Source organism: Oryx dammah, unplaced genomic scaffold, assembly GCF_014754425.2.
Source record: "Oryx dammah isolate SB20612 unplaced genomic scaffold, SCBI_Odam_1.1 HiC_scaffold_29, whole genome shotgun sequence".
NCBI classification, from domain to species: Eukaryota; Metazoa; Chordata; class Mammalia; order Artiodactyla; family Bovidae; genus Oryx; species Oryx dammah.
Genome location: NW_024070213.1, coordinates 15,952,104 through 15,966,958, shown reverse-complemented (window position 1 = coordinate 15,966,958; position 14,855 = coordinate 15,952,104). Strand labels below are relative to the sequence as shown.

The following is a 14,855-nucleotide window of genomic DNA, read 5'->3' as shown; positions in this document are numbered from 1 at the left end:
AAGAAGCAAGTGTCTTTTAATTTCATGGCTGCAGTCACCATCTGCAGTGATTTTGGAGACCAAAAAAATGAAGTCTCTCACTGTTTCCATTGTTTCCCCATATATTTGCCATGAAGCGAAGGGACTGGATTTATTCAGTAAGTTTTATTTTAATTGGATAACTGCTTTACAATGTTGTGCTGGCTTCTGTCATACAACAATATGAATCAGTCATAAGTATATATATATATATATATATATATATATATATATATATATTCCCTCCCTCTTGAAACTTCCCTCCTCACTCCTGGCACCATTTCTTTAAAAAAAGTTTCCTCCTTTTATTTTGTTGAAAAAAAAAAGTATAGTTTTTTTAAAATCTAAATACCCTGAAACAACGATTAAGGAATCATGATGTCTGGCTCTAGCCTATGGCAAGAGCAGGAGGCTTTCATTCTCTGTCTAAAAATACAGCTCAGATTATTTACTGCTCAAAAAAGGAAGTTGGATTTAATACTTTCAAGGTCAACCTTAAATAACCCATCCGCTGGGTTGGATCAGAAGACTCCTGGAGTGTGTGCCTTGGAGCTTCCCCACCTTGAAGGGCCCCAGCAACAGTCATAACATTAGACCCAGAGGGTGGCCTTTTATGGAAGGAGCCGTCAGCTGCAGCAGCTCTGCTCGCAATTTTTCCAGCTAAGACCGTTTCTACTGGGCAGCACAGTAGATAAATTCTGGGGCCCCAAACATTTACAAACAACAAGAGAGCCTGAGAAGATCTGGAGTTCTTTGGAGGAAGAAAAGAAAATACAAGCATATTCGGAGATGCTGTGGTTTGATACCAGACCACTGGAATAAAGCAAGTCACACGAATTTTAGGGGGTTTCTCGCTACATCTAAACGTTATATGTACACTGTACTGCAGCCTATTAAATGTACAGCAGCATTATGTCTAAAAACCAGCATACATGCCTTCATTTAGAAATACTTTATTGCTAAAAAATGCTAACCATCATCAATAACTCAGGGTTGCCACGATTTGTTTAAAAAAACCCACAATAAAGCGAGGTAAGCCTGCAAGACAAGAAGAAATAAAGTAAAAGTCACGGTGCTTCTTCTGGTTGAAGGAGGCCGGCCTCCATCTCTTTATCAGCAGAATGTGAACTTGGCCTCTCAATTTATGTCTAAAGTATGGATCTTTCCCTTCCCCCAACCTTGCCAAATACGGCCTTCTCTGGTGTTCCAGGGACTATGACTCCATGCTTCCGATGCAGGGTATAGGTTTGATCCCTGGTCAGGGAGGTTTGCTGCATGTCACACAGTGCGGCAAAACAGACCAAACGGAAAGCCTTGCCAAACACTTTTGTACTTTGTTTTGAACCTGGGGGTTTGAGAGTCGGCTGAGAACTTCATGCCTGCAGGGTATGGAGGAGGTCTGATGATTTGAGAAAACCAGTCCATTTTATCTATTCAGAGAAATTCTCTTTTTTACCCACTAGGACTCTAGAGCCAGTCTAACAGGGCCTATCCCAACCATGTGCAGCTAAACTGGGCAACTGACTTACCCTCTCTGGGCCTCAGTCTCCTCATATGTTAAATGGGAATAGTCCTCATACCTGCCTCCTGAGGGTTTTGTGAGGGGTGCATAAGGTAAGGTTGCATGGCATTGAGAACACTGTCTGCCACATTGCCAGAGATTGTTGTCCAATACTGTCATCACCTGAATTCCATATACCAGCCTCTCATACAAATACCTCGTAGGATTATAGTTGATGACATTTTATATTCCATAGTTTTGACCTGTGCCGTTGACATGGCCCCAGTGGAATCGTGTTTCTCTATAAATCCCAAGGAAATCAAGGGCCTAGGTCTCAGTCTCCTCTTTATTTGTATGTGGGTACAGTTCATAAATACACTCACCAATTTTTTTCCTCCCCATCCAAAACTCCGTTATACCTTGAACCCCACCTAAGCCCTTAGTTAGAGAGACTCGCTTTCCTGTCGAGGAGGGGAGGGGTGGGTGGTCCTCCTTGTCACTCCGGCTTCTTGTTGGGTCTCCCTCCGTCCACTGAAGTGCGGGCCCTCAAAGGGCCTCTGAAGCTTGGGGATGTTGAGCACCATGACTCTGCCAGGGGGACCCCAGTCCTTGAGTGATTGCGTGGCTGGCTCCGTTCCGTGCCAGGCTTGGGATTCAGATGCCAGGGGGCAGTGGTTAGGGTCACGTGCCCTGTCTGTGCCTAAGGCTGAGCCGGTGCAGCCCCAGTGGGCAGGAAGTCTGCAGTGGAGTCCCGGGCCTGCTCAGGCGGCCTGGAGAGTCCCGCCGGGGCGCCGTTTCCAGCCAGCGCCGGCCCTGCTCTCAGAGAGGCAATGTCTGAGGCCTGGCCCCTCAGGGTCCAGCCCTCCGGGCCCTTCCCAGGCCCTCAGTCAGGCCTGTGCGGGGAGGGCAGCCTCCCTTCTCCTGGCTCCTCCAGACATCGTCCGGCATGGCTGACGCTTTGGGTCCTTGGCTCTGTCAGAGGGCGTAGGACCCCAGTGTCTCTGTCTCAGCCAGGTGCCAAGCCTTGCCATCCTCCTGGTAGGGCATGGAGAGCCCGGGAGGGCGGGGGGCACCCTCTTCGGGGATGGGGTACGGAGGCTCTGGGGGAGCGGGGGGGTCTCCGGGGCCCCGGGCTCCCCCCAGGACCGGCCCGTTGTAGATGTAGATGTTGCCGGTGACCGTCACAGAGCCGCCGGTGACATGAATGCCGTTGGTGCCTGTGGGAAGGAAGGCAGAGTGAGGGGGCGAGGGGTCAAGGTTGAGGGGGGCCCCCGCGTGCTGCCAGCATGGGACTCTGGCTTCCCCAGGGCCCCATCTGCCATCTCCCCTTTCTGCCCTGTCCCTCTCCATGCGCTTTGGTTTCCTGAGCTCTATGTTCATTCCCTGTTTTCTTGGTTTTCAGTCTCGTCCCTTCTCTGTAGTCAGGACACTGGCTATTGCAGTCTCCTCTTTTCTGCCCGGCTCACACGCTCTCCCCCTGCCCACCCTCCCTCCCTGTCCCCTCTTCTCACCAGGGGCCACCTGGCCTTGTTCTGGGGGCTCAGCATCCAGGTCCCTGGCCGGGCTCAGGGGACTCTGCTGTTGGAGCACCTCTTCCTCCAAACCCGGGTTAGCTGGGATGCCGGCCGAGGCCAGGGTCAAGTCTCCAGGGGTGGGCAGAAGTGGCTTTACCAGGTCAGGAACGTGTGTATTGAACCTTGGGGGCTCCCAGTTTCCATCAGCAGGATTTGATTCCTCTCCCTGCAGGACAGAGGCCGAGAACCAGCCAAGGACGGGGGCTTCAGACTCCATCTTTCTTTAATTCCCACCCCAACCCCATGCCTAGGCAGCTCCATGCCCTCGTCATCAAGCTTCCTGCCTCAGGGCCTTTGCACTTGACGTTCCCTCTTCCTGGAGCACTTTCCCTGCTACATCCTGACGTCTGGCCCTCTTTTCTTCAGCTCTCTGCTCAAATACCAGCTGACCACAGAGGCTCTCTGTCCACTCTAAGATAGTATACCTTCATTGCTTGCCACTGTCCCCCTCCCCCTTCCACCCCACCATGCTTTATTTAGCAGTTGGGCTCAGTTGCTTCAGTCGTGTCTGACTCTTTGCGACCCCATGGACTGTAGCCCACCAGGCTCCTCTGTCCATGGGATTCTCCAAGCAAGAATACTGGAGTGCGTTGCCATTTCCTTCTCTATATTTAACAGTTGTCACCACCTAATACATAGTCGACTAACTTTATCCTTGCTCCACTGGTATGAAACTCTGGGAGGGTAGAGAGTTTGCTTTGTTCACTGCTATTTCCATAGTGCCTGGCACACAGCATGCTCAATAAATTATTAGTTGAATGATTAAATGGATGGTGAAGCTGCAGATTCTTTTCCTGCCTGCCCCTCACCCCTGTTCACCTGTCCCCTGCCCCTCCTTGCTGCCTCCCTAGCCTCCCCATTACCTCTGGGTGCCTCTTGAGCAGGGATCCTGGAATAGAAAATGAAACGGCAGGCCTCAGACCTGCAGGCTTTCCCCTCCACACCCCACCCCACAATATGGCACTGCCCACTCTGGGCCCCCAGAATGATCAGTCTGTCATTCCCCTTATCTCCAGCCTCAGAACGAAGGGGCTGGATTGATGTGATGTCTGTGTTGGGGACAAGTGCTGGGTGTCTTGAGGGTGTGACAGGGGCAGAAGTGTTGGCCCTGAGGGAGCTGAATATTCTCTCCGGCCCCCTACCCCACCTGGATGGGCACAGTCCCAGGCAGACATCCCTGCCGGCCTCTGAGTCTTTCCTACCCAGCTTTCTGCAGAGAGAGGGGTGGCTCTTCCAGGTGTAGGTGAAGACGGTGGTGAGGAGCAGGAACGAGACCAGAGGCAGCAGGATGGCCAGCACTAGCATCGTTCCTGGAGGACAGCAGACAGGACGAGGCATGAGGACCCGAGGAGAGAGTGAGTGGATGGGGCAATTAGGAGCAGCTCTCCAGTTCTCAGGCCACCCAGATGGGAAACGGGGAGCAGGCTTCCCCTCCTGCTACTGCTCAGTCCTGTCTGACTCTTTCCAACCCAGGCTCCTCCGTCCATGGGATTTTCCAGGGAAGAATATTGGAGGGGGTTGCCATTCCCTCCTCCAGGGGATCTTCTTGACCCAGGGATGGAGTCTTTTACGTCTCCTGCATCGGCAGGCAGATTCTTTACCACTTGTACCACCTGGGAAGTTCTTTCCCCTTGTAGACCCACTGCAGTTCCTAAAGGAGGAGTTGGAGAAACTTCCCTTGGGTTACAGAGAAGGGGCATGGAGCCTGACGTGGGTCGGGGGGACACCCCCCACCGAGAACCAGGAGAACCAGGGGAGACTCTGCCTCGGATGGAGATGTTTGGCGCGAGTGTGGTTGGGCACCGGCACAGGGGCAGCCCTGTGAGGCTGAGGACAGGCACTTGGGCTGGGAATGGGAGTGGGAGGCAGTAAGGGAGGGTGGGCTTGGGGTTGTGAGCAGACATGGCTGTGGGGTAAAGCCGTGTTTCTGCAGATTTGACTATCTAACAGCAAGATATACAGCAGTAGGAGCTGAACCTGTCCTTCTATAGCCATGGGAGTGTTTACAGGGGTGAGAGTCGGTGTCCTGGCTGCTGAACTCTGCCTGTGGCTTTCTGGATGAGGGGGGCTGCTGACTCTCCACTGGCTTGCTTGGGGCAGCTCCCAGGAGTGGGAGGGAAGGGGAGGCTGGGCTTCTCAGGTGTCCGTGTACAGCCATGGGCAACCGTTGTCTTCCTGTGGGCCTTGTGCTGCCATTGACAGCATGGAATCCACTATGCCTGTCACTTTTTCTGTCACCTGCTCCTGAGGACACTCAGGAGGACCTAGACATTTAGACACTGGGAGTTCACCCTTGGTGGTCCATCTAATTCTGTGGCCTAAGTGAGTCCAGAGTAGGAGGTGTGGGGAAGAATTAGACCTGGGTTCCTGCTCAGTTGTGTGTTTTTCATACACAAAATGAAGAGATTAGCTTATGCACTCTCTGAAAGTCCAGATCTAAATACCAATCTGAGAATTACAGAGCCAAGGACATGAAGACCTATTAGCACCAAAAGATGTGTGCTTCCAACAGGGGAAGGATAGGGGAAAAGGATAGTTAGGGACTTTGGAATGGACACGTACTCATGGCTATATTTAGAATGGATAACCAATAGGGACCTACTGTATAGCACATGGAACTCCGCTCAATGTTATGTGGCATCCTGGATGGGAGGGCAGTTTGGGGGAGAATGGATATATATATATATATATATATATGGCTGAGTCCCTCTGCTATACACCTGAAACTATCACAACATTGTTAATCAGCTCTGGTGGTGGTGGTTTAGTTGCTCAGTCGTGTCCGACTCTTTAAGACCCCATGGACTGCAGCCTGCCAGGCTCCTCTGTCCATGGGATTCTCCAGGCAAGAATATTGGTGTGGGTTGCCATTTCCTCCTCCAGGGAATCTTCCCGGCCCACAGATTGAACCCAGGTCTCCTGCATTGCAGGCAGATTCTTTGCCAACTGAGCTACAAGGGAAGCCCTCATCAGCTATACACCAATGCTGGTGCTGCTGCTGCTGCTAAGTCGCTTCAGTCGTGTCCAACTCTGTGCGACCCCATAGACGGCAGCCCACCAGGCTCCCCTGTCCCTGGGATTCTCCAGGCAAGAACCCTGGAGTGGGTTGCCATTTCCTTCTCCAATGCATGAAAGTGAAAAGTGAAAGTGAAGTCGCTCAGTCGTGTCTAACTCTTAGCTACCCCATGGACTGCAGCCTACCAGGCTCCTCCATCCATGGGATTTTCCTGGCAAGACTACTAGAGTGGGGTGCCATTGCCTTCTCCACCAATACAAAAGAAAAAAGCAAAAAAGTGCTAATCATTTTTGATACACAGTTAAAAATTAATAATAGAATGTAGAAAAGATTATGATATAGTTGGATGAAAAATTAAGTTACAAACATTCAAATGACTCCACTTTTAGAAAAAATGTTTTTTTTTCCTATTGTGTGGAAAAATGTCTGGGAAGATATATTCAAAAATGTCGAGTGGATATGCCAGCTGATGGGTCTGTAGGTGAAGTTTAGTTTTGTTTATCTGAATTTTCTAATCTTCTACAGTCTGCATGTATTATGGCATGGGTTTTGGATTAAGAAAGACCTAGAACAGGTCTTCATGATACCAACTACCACATGGGTGATCTTGGGCAAGTTACCTAACCTCTCTGGGCCTTGGTTTCCTCATCTGTCAGTAAGGATAATAATAGGACTATTTCATAGGATCGTTATGAGGTTTAAATGAGTTAGTGAAAGTCAAGTTCACAGAGTGTCTGACGCACTAGCTCTTATTAAATGGAAGCTATGATTATAAATGCTCAGCCATTTTTTTAAATTAAGGAAATAAACTTTCCCTTGATTGATAACAATGATAGTCATTAGAAACATCCTATAATTCTCTATAGGGCTTCCCCAGTAGCTCAGCAGTAAAGAATCCGCCTGCAATGCAGGAGATGCGAGTTTGATCCCTTGACGGGGAAGATCCCCTGGAAGAGGGCATGGCAACCCACTCCAGTACTCCTGAAGAATCCCTTGGACAGAGAAGCCTGAGGGCTATGGTCCACAGGAACACGACTGTAGCGACTAAGCACGAGCATGCCGATTCCTCTTTCAGGCAAGGAAAGCAATAATTCCACAGAAAAGAGCAAGAAAGCATCAAATGTGGAATCTTCTCTCTAGTGATGGAAGCTGTAACCTGTTATGCTCAATAAATGGGTTATGTGATGGAGGCATGTCCAAAACGATGACAGTGATATCAGGTACAGTTATATCTATATCTATATATCTATAGTTACATCTATCTATGTCTCTGTGTAGACGTACTATTATATATAACTTTTAAGTTACACGTAGAACATATAACTTAAAAAGTGCATGTATACACATATATGTGTGTATACACATACACGTGTGTAAGTAACCTGGCCCAGGGATACTCCAGTTTTTCTTTGAGGAGCTTCTTGTCCCAACTCTGAGAGGAAAGGGTTCCTCATTTCCCCGCTTTTTTTTTTAGATGGATGGAATTAAGGCATTTTCCCAGATGCCCTCTCCCCATGCTCCCGGCCCCTCCTCACCTGGCATGTCGGAGGGCTCTTGTGGATTTCTGCAGCTGGTGTCAGACTGGGGGGTGCCTGGGGCTTCCTCCACGAGGCCCTGGTCCTCACACCTGTGGAGGAAAGAGCCCAGCTCAGGGGGGCTCCCGGCTGGAAGTGGAGCTGGTCTGTGGAGCTGGGCGTGAGGTGGGCTGTCACTGGCTGGGGCTGGGAGGGCCGGAGGAATGCAGACCGGGCACCCTCACCTGGTGTGGGGCTGGCAGCGGGCGGTGGGAGAGGAGGTGTTCTGGAAGTGTCCAGCTTTACAGGGGACACAGTTGCTGTTAGCCTCCGTGACTTCATCTGGCAGGAGAGAAGCATGGGGCAGCCAGGGTGAGTGGGCACAGGGGGCTTCTGTCCAGCTGTGGGCTTCTGTGACGCCTACTGGATGGCCCCCTACCCACCCACCCTCCCCAGTCTGTACTCCGCAGCATCTTTCCTTCTCTCCCCATTGCCCAGCTTCCTCTCAGTGCTGCGAGGACCTCAAACCCTGCACCGTCCCAAGTGCATTTCTCTGCAGGTTCCATCTGTGAGCCTTTCTCAGGGAGGGAGAAGCATTTTATTACACAGAGTACTAGCCACCTGGGGCATCCCCATGGACACAGCACCCGGCACCCATTCAAGAGCACCTGCCCAGCCTCCTTCCCACCCTCTGCTGCCAGTGACCTCTGACCTTTGAGCTCGGCCTCAGTGCCAGGCGGGCAGTCGGAGAGCGGCTCACAGTGCTCACACTCAGAGTTCCAAAAGACGCAGTACATCCCCGGCTGGCAGTGACACTGGGTCTTGCGGTTGCTAGTGCAGGGCATGAGCTCCACGAAGCCCAGCACTGCAGGGGTGATGAGGGGGGTGCTCGGCACAGGGGCGGCGCTCCAGGACATCCCAGCCCCCCGCCCCCACCCCGGAACACCCCACTCACTCTTGTCACAGGGGCGGCACAGCTGGCAGAAGGAGAGATGGTTCCAGTGCTCATTGTACGACTTCTCGGGGCACGTGGCACAGACGGTGTTCTGGCGGCGGCTACATTTGGTGGAGATGTGCGTGCCTAGGTTGTGAGCGGGGCAAGAGAAGGGTCAGGAGACTGGGGTTCCCATGGTGCCCTCTGCTGCTTGCTGCGTGACCCTGGGCCTGTCCCGGTGCCTACATCGGATGGCCGGCCAGTGTCTCTCACTCTCTGTTTCTGCCAGCTGATTTCCCTGGGAGCTGGTGTCCGGTGTCTTTCTGAGGCAGCAAGGTGGGCTGGAGCCCCCTGTACCCCGCCTCCCCATCCCAGACTTCCTCTGGTCCTGGCCTCTTACCTGGGGGGCAGCGGGAGCAGCAGAGGTGAAGCTTGGACTCGTAGTACTCCTTTTCCTGGTCTCCGCAGCTTTGGTTCTCTGTGTGGTATGGGAGCCCCTTCAAGAAGACATGGAATCGGGGGGAGAATTATTCAGGGGTCAACTGGGAGGAGCAGAGGGACATCAGAGAGGATGGCCCAGACCCCTCTCCCCTAGCCAAGCCCGCTCCCACCTACCTGCATGGGCCCCTCCCTCTCCAGCTGGGGTTGGGATTCAGCCAGGAGACCCCAGATGCCCAGGATGAGTAGCCCCCAGGCCAGGCCGCTGTGGGAGGTGGCCCACGGCAGGCGCATGGCGGCCAGTCAGCCTGCCAGCCTAGCAGAGGGATGGAGGCCTGAAGGGAGGTGGGAGCCTGGACGTCCTGGCCAGTGGTGGCAGAGCCCAGAGGCTGGGACAGGACTTGACGGACGCGCCCCGGGGGCCGGAACGGCCGGGCCTGGCCTGGCCTCCGGGGCTCCAGCACCGGGGCTCAGGAAGTGGGAGTGGAGCGGCCGGCGCGGGGCGGGGACAGGGAGCGCTGGAGCCCAGGCGGCCTCTGTCGCAATCGGGAAGAGGAACAGGCTTGGCTGGCCGACGACGTAGGGCGGGAGGGGCGGCCGGGAAAGCACGTGAGGGCAGCAGGGCCGGAACCCGGGCCTCCTCCCTTCTCCTCAAGCCTGATTGGAGAAGAGGACGCAGGCCAGGCTGGGCCGGCTGGTGGGAAAGGGGTGGTGGAGCCAGCGGACGGTCCTCAGATGGGCACTCGGGAGCCCGGCTGGGGCAAAGCGGACCCGGGAACAGATAGAATTCTGGACAGAGCTGTGTCTGGCCAGATCTGAAAAAATGGATGGGCTTGGGACTGTCAGACTTGGAGGGTGTGGAGACCCACTGGGAGCCATGGACAGCCAGCCAGACCAGCATCTGGGAACCAGAAGTACCTCTTGGCAGACTTACTGGACTCCTGGGTTACCGCCCTGTTGTGTGAATTTTTAACATAAACTGCATAAGAGTTGCCCCACCCCCCTGCCCCTCCCCTGAGTCAACCCAACCCACAGAGCAGTGGGCACAGGTCACCTAGGAGACACTCTAGAGGGTACAGCAGCCCCTGCCCTCCCCCGCAACCTCCATGTCCTCAGAGAATGCAGGGACGTGAAGACTGAGTTCCCGTGGTCAGGGTGGCCAGGCCGGGGCTGGACAACCACCACCCTCAGGCCTAAGACCTCATCTTAGAGCCTTCGGATCCCTGAGCTGACAGCCCGTCTGTCCTGGCCTCTCACCTTAAGGATGAGGACGCTGAGGCCAGGATACCATGTAAAAGAGAGCAGGATTTCAGGAGGGCTTGGTCTGGCCCCTGCCCTGTTTTTTCCTACCATTTCCTTGCAATTCATTAAGGCATCCTTGCCCTCCCCGGCCCATGCCAGGGAGTCTGGTTTCCACGTTTCTGTGCTCCTGGCTAACTCCCACCTGTCACTGAGGGTCACCTGGGCTTGGGGAGGCACCCCACCCTGGGCTGCACAGCCACTCCACCCAGATCCCACCCTGTGACCCGCTGCTTATCATCCACCAGCCACTGGCCTTTTGTGCTTGGCAACAGCCTGCCCTGAAACTGCAAGTCTGGGTTCTGGGAGCTTCGCACAGAGTCCGGTATGGACCACGTGTCCAGTAAATATTGATGGACTAATTTGATGATGCGTCTGCCTACAATTCGGAAGACCCAGGTTCGATCCCTGGGTTGTGAAGATCTCCTGGAGAAGGAAATGGCAACCCACTCCAGTACTCTTGGCTGGAAAATTCCATGGACGGAGGAGCCTGGTAGGCTACAGTCCATGGGGTCGCAAAGAGTCGGACATGATTGAGTGACTTCAATGTCAATGTCAATGTTGATGATGACTTGCCCATGTTACCTAGCCAGTCCATGGCAAAGCAAGCCTAGAGTCTGGGCTCCAGATGTCTGGGCCCTAGCTCAGTCCAGCAACTGCCTCCTCATGACTCAGGGGAGCCCCTCCAGGCATGAGGGGTTGACTTGCTGGGCATACATCCTTACCCTGGTTGGTCTGACTGGCTGGACAGGCTCCTGGTGGAGAAGCAGGGGAGCCCTGGGCAGGGGTGCACCTGAGGGGTCAGGGGAATCACAAAAGAGTGAACTGGCCTGCCTGAGATTTAGACACCTTTCTCCTCTCCTAGTACAGGCCCAGGACTCGTATTCTTCCAGGGAATGTCCTGGGCTGCCCCGGGGTGGGGAAGAAGTGTCAGAATGGGCGTGCACTGCTTAGGTCAAGGAAATGGAGTCTGGGACTGGAGCAATTAAATGCAGAAAGGTCTATGTGCGTTTTGACTTTAGATCCATTTTTCTGTTTTTTAGACATTTATAAAAATTGAAGTTTAGTTTATTTATAATATTGTATTAGCTTCAGGTGTTGTTATTTAGTTGCTAAGTTATTTCCAACTCTTTTACGACTCCATAGACTGTAGCCTGCTAGGTTCCTCTGTCAGTAGGATTTCCCAGGTAGGAACACTGAAGTGGGTTGCCATATCCTTCTCCAGGGGATCATCCCAACCCAGGGATTGAACCTAAGTCTCCTGCATTGGCAGGTGGATTCCTTACTGCTGAGCCACCAAGGAAGGCCAGTTTCAGGTGTACAGCAAAGTTATTTTCTCAGATTCTTTCCCATTACAGGTTACTATAAGATACAGTAGGCCCTTGCTGTTTATCTATTTTATATGTAGTAGTGTGTATCTGTTAATCCCATACCCCTAATTTATCACTCCTTGCTATCTTTCCCTCTTGGCAACCATAAGTTTGTTTTCTATGCCTGTGAGTTTATTCCTATTTTGTATATAGAATCATTTGTATTATTTTTTAGATTCCACATTTGTGATATCATATGTTATTTGCAAAAGTAGGAAGTGAAGAAATACCTGGAGTGACAGGAAAATTTGGCCTTAGAATACAGAATGAAGCAGGGCAAAGGCTAATAGAGTTTTGCCAGGAGAGCGCACTGGTCATAGCAAACACCCTCTTTCAATAACACAAGAGAAGATTCTACACATGGACATCACCAGATGGTCAATACTGAAATCAGATTGATTATATTCTTTGCAGCCAAAGATGGAGAAGCTTTATACAGTCAGCAAAAACAAGACCAGGAGCTGACTGTGGCTCAGATCATGAACTCCTTATTGCCAAGTTCAGACTTAAATTGAAGAAAGTGGGAAAACTACTAGACCATTCAGGTATGACCTAAATCAAATCCCTTATGATTACACAGTGAAAGTGAGGAATAGATTCAAGGGCCTAGATCTGATAGACAGAGTACCTAAAGAATTATGGACAGAGGTTCGTGACATTGTACAGGAGGCAAGGATCAAGACCATCCCCAAGAAAAGGAAATGCAAAAAGGCAAAATGGTTGTCTGAGGAAGCCTTACAAATAGCTGTGAAAAGAAGAGAAGTGAAAGGCAAAGGAGAAAAGGGAAGATATACCCATTTGAATGCAGAGTTCCAAAGAATAGCAAGGAGAGATAAGAAAGCCTTCTTCAGTGATAAATGCAAAGAAATAGAGGAAAACAACAGAATAGGAAAGACTAGAGATCTCTTCAAGAAAATTAGAGATACCAAGGGAATATTCCATGCAAAGATGGACTTGATAAAGGACAGAAATGGTATAGACCTAACAGAAGCTGAAGATATTAAGAAGAGGTGGTAAAAATACACAGAAGAACTATACAAAAAAGGTCTTCACGACCCAGATAATCACAATGGTGTGATCACTCACCTAGAGCCAGACATGCTGGAATGTGAAGTCAAGTGGGCCTTAGAAAGCATCACTATGAACAAAGCTAGGGGAGGTGATGGAATTCCAGTTGAGCTATTTCAAATCCTAAAAGATGATGCTGTGAACGTGTTGCACTCAATATGCCAGCAAATTTGGGAAACCTAGCAGCGGCCACAGGACTGGAAAAAGTAAGTTTTCATTCCAATCCCTAAGAAAGGCAATGCCAAAGAATGTTCAGACTACCGCACAATTGCACTCATCCCACATGCTAGTAAAGTAATGCTCAAAATTCTCCAAGCCAGGCTTCAACAGTACATGAACTATGAAATTCCAGATGTTCAAGCTGGATTTAGAAAAGGCACAGGAACCAGAAATCAAATTGCCAAAATCCGTTGGATCATGGAAAAAGAAAGGGAGTTCCAGAAAAACATCTATTTCTGCTTTATTGACTATGCCAAAGCTTTTGACTGTGTGGATCACAATAAACTGTGGAAAATTCTGAAAGAGATGGGAATACCAGACCACCTGACCTGCCTCTTGAGAAACCTATATGCAGGTCAGGAAGCAACAGTTAGAACTGGACATGGAACAACAGACTGGTTCCAAATAGGAAAAGGAGGACATCAAGGCTGTATATTGTCACCCTGCTTATTTAGCTTCTATGCAGAGTACATCATGAAACACTGGGCTGGATGAAGCACAAGCTGGAATCAAGATTGCCAGGAGAAATATCAATAACCTCAGATATGCAGATGACACCACCCTTATGGGAGAAAGTGAAGAAGAACTAAAGGGCCTCTTGATGAAAGTGAAAGAGGAGAGTGAAAAAGTTGGCTTAAAGCTCAACATTCAGAAAACGAAGATCATAGAATCTGGTCCCATCAGTTCAGTTCAGTTCAGTTTATTTCAGTCACTCAGTCCGACTCTTTGTGACCCCATGAACTGCAGCAGGCCTCCCTGTCCCATCACCAACTCCCGGAGTTCACCCAAACCCATGTCCATGGAGTCGGTGATGCCATCCAACCGTCTCATCCTCTGTTGTCCCCTTCTCCTCCTGCTTTCAATCTTTCCCAGCATCAGGGTCTTTTCAAATGAGTCAGCTCTTCGCATCAGGTGGCCAAAATATCACTTCATGGCAAATAGATGGGGAGACAGTGGAAACAGTGACATACTTCATTGTTTTGGTCTCCAAAATCACTGCAGATGGTGATTGCAGCCATGAAATTAAAAGATGCTTACTCCTTGGAAGAAAAGTTATGACCAACCTAGACAGCATATTGAAAAGCAGAGACATTACTTTGTCAACAAAGGTCCATCTAGTTAAAGCTATGGTTTTTCCGGTAGTCATGTATGGATATGAGAGTTGGACTATAAAGAAAGCTGAGCACTGAAGAATTGATGCTTTTGAACTGTGGTGTTGGAGAAGACTCTTGAGAGTCCCTTGGACTGCAAGGAGATCCAACAGTCCATCCTAAAGGAGATCAGTCCTGAATATTCTTTGGAAGGACTGATGCTAAAGCTGAAATTCCAATACTTTGGCCACCTGATGTGAAGAGCTGACTCATTTGAAAAGACCCTAATGCTGGGAAAGATTGAAGGAGGGAGGAGAAGGGGACGACAAAGGATGAGATGGCTGGATGGCATCACTGACTCAATGGACATGAGTTTGAGTAAACCCTGGGAGTTGGTGATGGACAGGGAGGCCAGGAGTGCTGCAATCCATGGGGTTGTAAAAAGTCAGACATGACGGAGCGATTGAAATGAACTGAACTGAACTGATATTATTTACCTTCCTCTGTCTTATTTCACTTAGTATGATCTCCTCTATGTCCACTCAAGTTACTGCAAATGGCAGTATTTCACTCTTTTTTATGGCTGAGTAATATTCACATATGGGCTTCCCTGGTGGCTCAGACAGTAAAGTGTCTGCCTGCAATGCGGGAGACCCAGGTTTGATTCCTGGGTCGGGAAGATCCCCTGGAGAAGGAAATGGCAATCCACTCCAGCACTCTTGCCTGGAAAATCCCATGGATGGAGAAGCCTGATAGGCTACAGTCCAGGGGGTCGCAAAGAGTCGGACACGACTGAGCAACTTCACTTTCACT

At 50.7% G+C, this 14,855-nt stretch overlaps 1 protein-coding gene across 1 annotated transcript; it reads right to left on the bottom strand.

Annotated features, from left to right (window-relative positions):
• Window positions 1-955: 955 nt before the first annotated feature.
• LTBR (lymphotoxin beta receptor) lies at window positions 956-9,528 on the bottom strand. Its single transcript, XM_040234958.1, has 10 exons — window positions 9,173-9,528; window positions 8,958-9,054; window positions 8,579-8,704; window positions 8,336-8,488; window positions 7,869-7,965; window positions 7,645-7,736; window positions 4,296-4,403; window positions 3,957-3,982; window positions 3,031-3,259; window positions 956-2,736 (listed from the first exon to the last, which is right to left on the bottom strand). The coding sequence occupies exons 1-10, from the start codon at window positions 9,287-9,289 to the stop codon at window positions 2,495-2,497; spliced, it is 1,287 nt and encodes a 428-aa protein (XP_040090892.1). The 5' UTR covers window positions 9,290-9,528; the 3' UTR covers window positions 956-2,494.
• Between the last annotated feature and the right edge of the window lie 5,327 nt (window positions 9,529-14,855).

What these genes read in the sequence shown, in the direction of transcription:
- LTBR (XM_040234958.1), bottom strand. Translation starts at nt 9,289, where the DNA reads ATGCGCCTGCCGTGGGCCACCTCCCACAGCGGCCTGGCCTGGGGGCTA. An exon ending in CTGCTCCCGCTGCCCCCCAG is followed by an intron (nt 8,705 to 8,957) that starts GTAAGAGGCCAG and finishes CTCACAACCTAG; the next exon opens with GCACGCACATCTCCACCAAA. An exon ending in TGCTCAAGAGGCACCCAGAG is followed by an intron (nt 3,260 to 3,956) that starts GTAATGGGGAGG and finishes TCTGTCCTGCAG; the next exon opens with GGAGAGGAATCAAATCCTGC.